Source organism: Brachionichthys hirsutus, chromosome 1 (genome assembly GCF_040956055.1).
Source record: "Brachionichthys hirsutus isolate HB-005 chromosome 1, CSIRO-AGI_Bhir_v1, whole genome shotgun sequence".
NCBI lineage: Eukaryota > Metazoa > Chordata > Actinopteri > Lophiiformes > Brachionichthyidae > Brachionichthys > Brachionichthys hirsutus.
This window is the reverse complement of record NC_090897.1, coordinates 11,200,992-11,211,664: the sequence shown is the minus strand read 5'-3', so window position 1 is coordinate 11,211,664 and position 10,673 is coordinate 11,200,992. Positions and strand designations below refer to the sequence as shown.

Sequence of the window (10,673 nt, the reverse complement as noted above, 5' to 3'; positions counted from 1 at the left end):
GGAGTTTTTATTTTTTAGTATCCGGGATCCGGACCGCTCTCATCCAGCCGGTTTTCCGTATTCCTGCTAACAAATAGAAAAAAGAGAGACAGAAAGGAAACGCCATCGAAAACAACCTCCTTGGTGGACGGAACAAACCAGAATTACAACAAGCAAATAGCTAAAAGGAGAAGGCCACCTGCCTAATTATGTTTAATTATCGGGCTAATATAGTTCCTTATCATGCTCCGTTGTGCTTTTTAAGTTTCAGACGCATACGCCATTGGTCCCCATGCATGATCTTCGTTTTTTTTTTTTTTTTTTTATTGCAGGATTAAACTGCTGTTAAGATCTTGATGCAAAAAATAAAAATAAAATAAAATGGGTCTTAGACCATCATGTTTGGTGTAAATCCGATTACGAGCGGAACGAGCTGCTCGGCGGAGGTTTCTCAGAGTTCTTTTCTAGTTTTGACCACTCGTGGTTCAAAGTTTGAATGAGAAGGCTGCTTGATTGTGACAGTCAGGCGCGTCGGGCTGCTCAGAATGTGCACGCACATGAGTGCACGCACGCATTGAGCTAAACAAGAGCGTGGCAGGGATCCGGAGAAGAACGATATTTTAACAATCCAAACATAAATACGTATGTAAATATCAGTTGTTAGACACACTTAGAAGGCTGATACTTTCATACAGGCCACCAAAGGTAAACATGACAGCACAGCCACTAAAGAAATGGACTGAAGTCCAAGGGAACAACACAACTGCTAACTGCACGCAGACAGAACGGACGCTGCTAAACTCACCCCCTCTTAATGACTGATTGATTGACTGATTGATTGATTAGGGCTTCCCTTTCATCGGTAACAGAATACCTTCTGTCCACGCAGCCAGCACCTTCCCAATAGTAGGCTCGGCGTTCTACGGTCGTGGCTGAACTCGAAATGCTTTCATTTTGACCACACAGAGATACAATTACTTGTAATTCATTTTTGGCCTAATAATTACAGACTTTGAAGAATGACAAGCTTTGAATTACCTTCTGCAGGTAGCGACCGGCTGCCGCCCTTGTCTCTTCAGCATGTACAAAGAGCTGCGGGCGTCACTTGATCACGTGACTACAATTCTGGGTCATGTGTTTTCGATTGGAATTGTGGGTAATGCAGTTCGTCATTGTCTAAAAGGTGCCAACGTGTCGTCTCCGCCGGGACAAACCCCTCAGCAAGTACATGAGATGAGATTGGAGGCTTCTCGTCATGTTTTAAAACCCAATACGATTATAGTTGAATGTCGGAATAACGACAGTCTGTCTGAAAGGGGAGGAGCCCGAGGCAGGCGCGTGACTTCCTCATATTCCTGAAGCACGTGACCCGGCAGCATTGCTGTCACGTGACCTTGTTATTGATTTTTGAACAAACTCGCGTACCTGTTTGTACGTTATCCGATGTGACACGCTGAAAGAAGAAAGGGAGGCATGAAAGGATCGCTTTGTCTTTGTTTAGTTTCCATATGCATCACATGCCCGAGATAGATCCACAGATTTGATATATTGTGAGATTGTGCGGTTCATTGATTATAATTGTGTGTATGTACTAAAGCAGGTGATCTGCAGGGAGAGCAGGTAGAGGAGAATTTAGAGAATGACCAGGTCGGAGAGGATTATAAATGAGAGAAGAGGGACTGAAGGTTAGTTGTCTCAGAGATAAGGTCAGAGAGGACAGACTTTGATGGTTTGGACATGCCCAGAGGAGAGATGGGGACTATATCGGTAGAAGGATGCTGAGGATGGAGCCGCCAGGGAACAGGGCTAGAGGTCGACCCAGGAGAAGATACATGGCTGGTGTCGGGGAGGACGATGCAAAGGACAGGGTGAAGTAGAGAGGTTGATTTGATATGGCAAATGATTAGTTATGTAAACCAACTGAACGTAATTATGACTTGGACCATGATGTAGCTATAAAACCAGACGAGCAAGAAAAGTTGGGTAAATTCAAATTCAGATGCCTCCGAGCCCGTTAGGAGGGAAAGAAACACATTGCAACATGTACTTTGCATCCATTTATTGTATGTTCAATAAGATACCAACGATTACTTTTCTTCCATGACAGACTATAGAATGTGTCAGAGGTTTAATAAGTTGATCTGGGTCAAGCCCCACATTCTTCACACTGAACAGATTCACACACTGAACCGTGTCTGAGTGAACGGGCAGTATATTTCTTCATGAAATGTCAAGCGCTCGCCTCTATAAAAGGTAGAACGCTCATCTTTACGAACCACAGTAACGCTTTTATATGAAATGCAAAGACTATTATGAGAATGAAGTCAGGAATCAGACATTGGCTGAGGGTCCGGTGGGACATGAGGAAAAAATGATTCATAATATTGATGATATTTATTATGCATGTGAGGCTGGAACAGAAAAACCGCTGCTCTGCTGCTAAATTAGACAACCTTTAAACAATTCACAAATACTCCAGTAAATCACCGACAACAGGGCATAGCTAATTATTATTGGATGACTGATTAGCCTTAGGGATTTAATTACCCGGTTGAGAAATTAAACAAGTGCCAGCATAATTTGGACTTTCAAACACATGTTTCCAACTCGTAAAGTGCTATAACATAAAGACAGATTTGACATCTTCCCTAAACTTTCATATGCACCCAACACAACTTGCCCAACGGTAAAGAATCGAACATTAGCAAGCTGTTGGTTGAGCAGGACATGTTTGGGAGGACACAGCTTCACAGTCATTGATTTAACAGAATAAATATGCAGCAATGACACCGTCCAGCAGAGGGAACCGGCAGGATTTTCACAATTTGGGACGGCAGTCAGTTCAGTGAAATGCTAAAAAAAGGTTGACCAGAAACTGAACAGTATAACAGCAGGGACCATTCCAAGTGGAACTCATGAACAAAATCCAATCGAGAAAATGTTGAACCAATTATAAACTCTTTTCTAAAAAGTTGGAATCAGAACCGATGACCCTTCTCTTCACAATGACGCTTTGATCTCGTACTTCCTCCAGCAGGATCTGCTCTACTTGGTGACCGTATGGATCGCGTGTGCAAGGTAGTCCACATTCCCAGAGGACACGCCTGCCATGGAAATTCTGCCATCCTTAGTCAAGTACACTGAAAACTCCTTTGTCACACGCTCAACCTGCACGGAACATAAAAGAACACGCAACTCTAAAAAACTGAGCACTCTTTGCTGTTAATTTTAAATTCGTCAACATTGGGCATTTTGCAAATTCAAATTTCGACATTGAGTACTGGATTCCTTTGTGTAGATGAGCAGTTCAAATCAGTGGTTTTTGGAGACGCACAATGACGTACAGACGGTAAAATATCTAAGTACACTGGAATACTGCTGCTAACCCAGCTCATTATGGTGAATGCTAATAAGATGATTACCGGTAGGTCACTCCATGGGAGCAGCTGCATCTGAAAACAATTTCACAACTTACATGTAAAACAACAATGTAGTATTCAATACCGAAATTGACAAAATTGTAACACAAAAACATTTATTTTCATCTACGTCTCTGCATAGATGACATCAAAGTTGCTGTTTATTTCACTTTGCCAGGGGCGGGGAATATATCTGTCCTTGAGAATAAATTGGTGCTTTCGTATCCACAGTAGCCCCGTGCTCCTGGGTACACTTTTATCTTATTTATTTTTTCCAATTGTCTTGTTACTCTGTTGCATGCGAGTCAGTGCCGGTCGTTTGCACCGGCAAATACAGAGTAGCAAAGACTTTCAATTTGAGTTTTTCTTTAGATTTAAAAAAAACAAATGTCCAACTATGATAATCAAATGTTGATTAGGTGCATGTGTACCTGTTCAGGTTTAAGGCCAGTGAAGCAGAACATCCCGATCTGGTCGGTAACATGCTGCCAGTTGTGGGCGGAGCCCTCCTTTTTCAGACCGGCTGCCAGCCGCTCTCTCATCCTAATGATGCGGTTCGCCATCCCATGGACCTCCTCCAGCCTCGGGATCAATGGCAAGAGTCAAGTTAGACAATGCAGAACGAGCATTGAACCTTTTGGTTTGCGTTATCGACATGAGCCCATACCACAGCGTGCGCAGGTCTGCGTTGTTGAGAATGGTTGCAGCAATTCTGGCCCCATTCATTGGTGGGTTGGAGTAAATGGGTCTGATGAGGATCTTCAGCTGAGATTCAACCCGCTTTGCCTCATCTGCATCATTACAAACCACGGTGAAGCCTCCCGCACGCTCACCTGTGAATATCAACACATACACTGGATGTTAAACTCAGTAAATTACACTGTCTGACCCCCTCACGTCCGTAGCCCCCCCTCAATGCATAGAGATTGCGTGATGGCACCTTTGTTCATCAAAAGAATTGGGAGAAGGATTTCTTTCCCTGCTAAACCTGTAAAGTGCCTTGAGAAAGTTGGATTCTGTGGTGTAAAATTATTTATTTTATATTTTTTTCTAATGTTATTTTGCATAAATTGAGTAATTTAATATTGACCGCAAGGGCTTTTTCGAAATGCTCCTCTTAGACAGGATGTTTGACTGTATTTGTACTGTAATACATGCTACTGTGTGACTGTACTTGTACGCTAACATTCTATCTAATAAATATATTCATCATCAACCTCCACTGGGAGCTCAGAGGAACAACGCTCGTCGCTCATTACGCCTTTGTTGGGTTGATGTCCAGGCACAGTAAACGTACAACAGTCCCATGTTCAACAGGCTTGATGTGACCCCCCCAAAAAAACAAAAAAAGTTGGGAGAAATGTCACATCAGAACAAAAACATAAATAAATGTATTTTCATTTTAACAGATGGTTTTGATGCGTGACCGACCATAGAGACCCATGTTCTTGGCAAAGGACTGGGACAGTAGGATGTTGTGGCCCTGCTCGAGGAAGTAGCGAACAGCCCAGGCGTCGCGGTCGATGTCTCCGCTGGCGAAGCCCTGGTATGCCATATCGAAGAAAACGAGCAGGTTCCTTTTCTAGAAAGGTGCAAAAGAAAGGGGGGGGGGGGGGGGGCACAGTAGATGGAATGCTGCACGTTCTAACAGCCAGATAAAGCACGGCGTTCATCCGCTGCGGCTTCTGCACCACGACAGCCCTAAACCACCCTGAGATGACGCACACCAACCTTCACGGCTTCACACATCTCCTTCCACTGCTCCGGCCTCGGGTCCACGCCGGTGGGATTGTGTGCGCAAGCGTGCAGCAAGATCACACTCTGCTCCGGGATATTCTGAGACGTAAATCAGAGCACTGGTCAGTCAACCTACAACAACATATGTGCTACAGACTCTCATGGGCCTCTACTGCCAGATAGTTCAGTATCGTATTAAGAATTACTTTTTAGGGTAGAACCATTCTTAGAGATCTAAAAGGACAACATGGTGCTGAAAAGTGGGGGGGCTATGAAAACATACAACTGACACAGACTGAGCGGTGCCGTTTAAAATCCCGATCAAGCCCATTTTTAATGTCTTACAGCGATGTCCTCAAGGGCTCCTTTGAAGTCAAAGCCACAGGTGGCTTGGTCGTAGTATCTGTATGCGTTCAGCTTCATTCCGGCGTCTCTGAAGATGGGTGTGTGATTTCCCCAGGAGGGTTTGGGCAGGTATACGTCACGTGAGCCTCCGTGGAAACGAGACTGGGATAAGTGAAAGATCCGGTGAGGTAAATCAGCCTGAACAAAATGCACACGTGTTCAGAGTGACCGTCAAAAGAGAGACTCACCAAAAAGTTGGCTCCAACGGACAGAGATCCGGTTCCTGAGATGGTTTGGACAGTGATGCTCTGTGGGAGAGCGTCAAGAGAGCTGCTGTACCAATGTTGGCTGCGACTGTCTGAACAGATTCTACTACTATATACTTCGGAGTCATCGGCGCTGCTAAACTTACCCTGCCACTCTTCAAGATGTCATTTTCAGGACCGAGAGCAAGTTGGGCACAGGCCTTTGTAAACTCCCCCAAACCTCCGATAGGGAGGTATTCCTTATCCAGCTGCTTGGCTGCGATAATCGCCTCCGCCTAGGAAGACGGTGGGAAATCAATTATAGATTGTTAGACATAAAGCAATGGATACACAGTTTCTAATGGTGATGAAGCAGATATTCTCTGAATTATTAACATGTGTTTTATTCCAAAGGGCTAAGATAAGGATGACAATGCAAAACTCCCAGAGGCGAAGAATACCGTCCCAGTTGGAGACCGTTATACCTTCCGGACAGAGCTGAGCACGAAGGGCTTGCCCTGGTCGTCCCTGTAGGCTCCGACACCCAGGTTCATCTTCTTGGGGTTGGTATCCCTCCTGAAGGCCTCAGTCACCCCCAGGATGGGATCGGGGGGACCCATCTGCACGCCACCCCACCATGAGCTGCAAAAAAAAAAAACACCAAACCAGTTTAACAGTGATGTGGACGGGATGGCAGACACTGAAGTCAGACAGTAGCTAACCGACAAGTGTTTAAGCATTTGTTTCAACTCTCAGAAATACAGACATCCAGACTTTTAAGGTTCTGAAAGGTAACACGGGTCACACTAATTTGATCGGTGAGTTAGCCTTGCTCCTTTAACGCACACACAGTGTACCTAACTGCCATCGAGATTAACTCCTCATGTGACCTCAGGATACTGCACTAATGGAAAGACACATGACGCACACACGCTCAGTGAGCACATGTTTCATTAGCAAAAAAAATCCACTGTGAAGATCCAGGATCAAAAAACAATCGCTCCTTTGTTCACTCAGAAAGAAATAATCCAAGTGACCTCAGAAAAGTGTAAATATATCAACAACCACCAGTCAGTCAGAACTGAAGAGGAGGAAGATGAAACGCCTTCAAAACCCTGAACAGAGGTTCAGTTTCTTCAGACTCAACCTTCAAGGTTGTCACTCTGCCACCGATCTGCTCGATAAATTAGGCTTGCTAGTAAAGAAAGCTTAACAGCGCTGCTGCTTGTAGTGCAGGCTCAGGTTTCCTCATCATCGTGAGAGAATGTGTAGCTAAATTTAGGATTGAACGCGTTGCAAAGGGAAAGAGGCATCAATCTCCTTCCAATAAGGGTAGTAAAGATTCAAACTGGCATAGGAAAGAGAAATAAGTTCACTAGTTTATTTTGGCTGCTGTCTGCACTTTGAACAGGTGGGCTTCAGTATTTATATAACTCAGTGATCATTTAACAGGAATCAATAGACCAAAGACCTTCAGGCCGGTGATTCTCAAACGGTGGGGTAAAGTGTAATTGCACATCCACTACAGTAGGTGGCAGTGGCGCTTTCACAGCTACTATGTAGTGGGCCAATTACTCTATTATGTCTAATTATTAGAGCGTGCGGAGGTAGTATTAGCTCCCCAATATTTTATTTAAGCAATTAAAGCCCAATTAAAAAGACAAATAATGCCCTCCACGAAGAACCCGCAAAGCCGTCGTTGCTTCTCTTCTTCTCCGGAAACAAATATGCCAATCAGCGATCAGAGTCGGAACTCGATAGCCAATCAGCTCGCATGACTTTAATCAACTACGGCAAGTCCCTTAGCTCAAACAACGTCTGCGCTTCAGCGATTGCGGCACTTATCGGTCAGATAAAGTCAAGCCGCAGCCTTTCGAGACATATTGTAATAAAATAAACAAATAAATTAAAGTTATCGTTACTTCTTTTAACCTGCACATCAACGACAGCTCAGTGGGAAAACATTATACCTGTCCGGGATCACGGATGAGCAGTAAAAAAAATTACCGCCGGAGGTTAACTAATATCAGAACACGTATAACAGGACAGCCGCTTATCCGTGCCATTATCGAGTCAAAACAATAAAGCCCAAATACTGAATATTAGCCGTGCGCTAGGAGCAGGAACTAACTTCGCACACGACACCGAGGCCTATTCCAACCATTTGACCCCTGTGCGTTTAGCTAGCCAGCTAGCTAGCTGGTCTAAGGTGATCGTTGAGCAGTTTTTACATAAATGCGATGTTTTGCGACATCTGTCAATTTCTCATATCGGCGTGCCTGTCAGGGTCAGCCGTAAAGCTATCGCTAATGAGAGGCACATGCTAGCTTATCCAGTTAATGTATAACAAGATAAACTTATCTTTGCTAACTGTGAGGTTATTGCTGCTGTTTACCTGTTGCGGCTGGAGAGACTCCCCAGCGTCGGGGAAATACTCCCCAGACAGCTGATCAACCTGTTTGATTTCAGCAGGGCCATCGTTGCGACTGGGAAGAGCGCGCCGAGCAGGACGTGTTGATGAAGGGCAGATCAGGCGAAGACGGGCGCCTAGTGATGACGTCACGTCAAGCGAACGCGCGTGCATTTATTTATTTTGCTACTTTAAGAAATCTTTACATAGAAACTAATAGGAATAATAATAATAAAAAAGCACACGTTCTGTACACAACACGGAATATCTATCACAACTTCATGTCAACCTTGTTGAGTTTATTGACGAAAGAACGAAACAGATTAAATAAAAGTAAATTAACAAAAGTTGTCGAAAAATAAAATATAGTCAGTACAGCACAATTTACATACACACTCGCGTCGCTTTAAGGATTTGCGGGTTGTCCTTTTTTTTAAAAGGAAAATCATTATAGCAAAAAGAGAGAGAGAGAGAGAGAGGCTCCAGCAACTGCTGTGACCCACAACAAGCAGTAGAAGATGAATACATGAATGAATGAATGAATGAGTTCATATTGTTTGTACCGTTCTGGTGTTTCATTCTCTACAAAACGTATTCCATAACAGAAGCAGTTCCATATTTTGTGCACTTGAGGGCAATGTAGCACTAGAGACGCCCAATCAGCGGGCGCTGCGTTCATATTTTGTCCAGGCACATTTGCCCTCTGCTTTGGTAATTGTCTCTGGATGGCCATAACAGCTGGTCATGAAAAATAAATAAATACAGTACTACACTGAACCGAACCGACCGGAGGATAAGTTAAAAAAAATAATGACTATCCTCACTGATATTTCTTCCATCAGAGGAAATCTCATTATCGCTTAAAGTTAATCAGCACTCACGTTTTTTGAGGCAGCTTTTCATCAATTCTTTTTTTTTTTAGCTTAATGGATGTGCAACAGTTATTTTACAGCAGCGTAAAATATATCAATAGTGTACAACATTATTTGTATCCTTATAAGCCTTGTAAAGCACTAAATGTAATGAATAGATTAGCACCTGTTTTTAATTCTAAAGTGTTCTATTGACTGAACATGGCAGGCACGTTTTGATTTCATGCTGGCGACCTTGTTGCACGTCTACGTAGATGGAGCATCAAACAGTGCCTGGAAGGCCATTAAACAGTCACAGCACCCGGGCAGACATGCAGCTCTCTGGCTCCAGTGACATCGAGGCAGATTGACTTGCCTTTGCGTGGGACTGCCAGTGTATGCAAGAGATATGGATTTTCCCAACAAGCCCATTGCAGCGGAGCGACCTCACATGTGCTACCCAGTCATGAACCAGTTTCCATTGTTTATTCGGTAGTATGCAATCAGTAAACGGGTGTTTCTTGATCATTGTTTCTGTAATAATGCAAGTTTTACAGTAGTTATGGCATTTTACATCTCAGCTTTTACATATGTTTTTCAATGCAGCGTTCCAGAGTGGAGCGGAAATCCTTCCCACCTTTTTGTCATTCATCTTGTGGAAAAGAAACGGGTGACAAGAGTTTGTGATAATGAAAAATAGGGGGTCAAAGAGCAAAGAGAAGAGAGTGAAAAGATTAATGGAAGAACTAATAAGGTTTAATTCTGAGTGAATTGATGAATTAGACATTCTATTTTAATCCATACATCACTTATTGATATGCTGCCGCCCAACACGACAGCGGGTCTTAACATCTAGTTGACCTGTTTGAATAACTACTCTGATTTAATAGAGGATGAATAATTAAAGCCTTTTGAATCAATTTGCAAAAAAGTCCTATTAGCTTTGATTTTTTATTGATTTTATTGTTATTGATTTTTTGCAGATGAAGCTGCTGTTTCACAGAAAGTTCCAATCACCATGCAGAAAATGTGATACCTTTGACATTTATCTTGCATAAAGGTACATAGCCCAACTTATTTTGTCTAAATATTATATTACACCCCATAAGTCACTGCAGTGTCTCCTTAAAAATGACCATACAAAGGTCTTTGAAGTGTGTGTGTGTGCAGCGGTGCACAGGGTAAATACTGGCAGAGGGAATCTCATCTGTCCTCCTCTCTCTGAGTGGGACTGATGTGTGTGAAGGAATCAGAGCGGATGTAACTCTCGTTTTCCTTGTTGTCAGCAGTTAACATCTCAACCGAGCGCCCTTGTGTATTTATTGCATGAATTTGTGTGTATTTGCATAACAGGAATGTGTGTGCAAAACTGAACAGGGGCTGAAGGATTCTGAACACAGCTTTCCCCTTTGTGTGTGACAGTGTGTGTCGCAGCGATGTGTGTGAATGGCTGGGCTTTAAAAAAGAGTGAGTTTAATTAAAGATGAAAGAGCCGATTATTAATTGATAGAAGGTAGACTATTCCATAATGGTGAAATACGGGGGTGTAGAAAGAAAGTAAGAAATGTTTTCATATCATATTCAGGTCAGATTGAAGAACATGCCTTCTCTGTTACGGTGTGGAGCCTCAGAAACAGTTTTTAACATAAAAGTACATGTTTTAATTATTTAGAAATGCAAATCTTCA

General features: G+C 43.1%; 1 protein-coding gene across 1 annotated transcript; it reads right to left on the bottom strand.

Moving 5' to 3' along the window:
- Positions 1-2,023: 2,023 nt before the first annotated feature.
- Positions 2,024-8,254, bottom strand: LOC137899093 (aspartate aminotransferase, mitochondrial-like). Its single transcript, XM_068743142.1, has 10 exons — positions 8,121-8,254; positions 6,211-6,367; positions 5,893-6,021; positions 5,729-5,788; positions 5,481-5,642; positions 5,130-5,234; positions 4,830-4,980; positions 4,066-4,231; positions 3,830-3,980; positions 2,024-3,147 (listed from the first exon to the last, which is right to left on the bottom strand). The coding sequence occupies exons 1-10, from the start codon at positions 8,201-8,203 to the stop codon at positions 3,025-3,027; spliced, it is 1,287 nt and encodes a 428-aa protein (XP_068599243.1). The 5' UTR covers positions 8,204-8,254; the 3' UTR covers positions 2,024-3,024.
- Positions 8,255-10,673: the final 2,419 nt, after the last annotated feature.

Bases quoted from the DNA above. Each gene is read 5' to 3' on its own strand.
- LOC137899093 (XM_068743142.1), bottom strand. From the start codon at position 8,203: ATGGCCCTGCTGAAATCAAACAGGTTGATCAGCTGTCTGGGGAGTATT. The intron at 6,368-8,120 runs GTAAACAGCAGC...TTTTTTTTGCAG, and splicing joins AGTCTCTCCAGCCGCAACAG to CTCATGGTGGGGTGGCGTGC. The intron at 5,789-5,892 runs GTAAGTTTAGCA...GCTCTCCCACAG, and splicing joins ACATCTTGAAGAGTGGCAGG to AGCATCACTGTCCAAACCAT.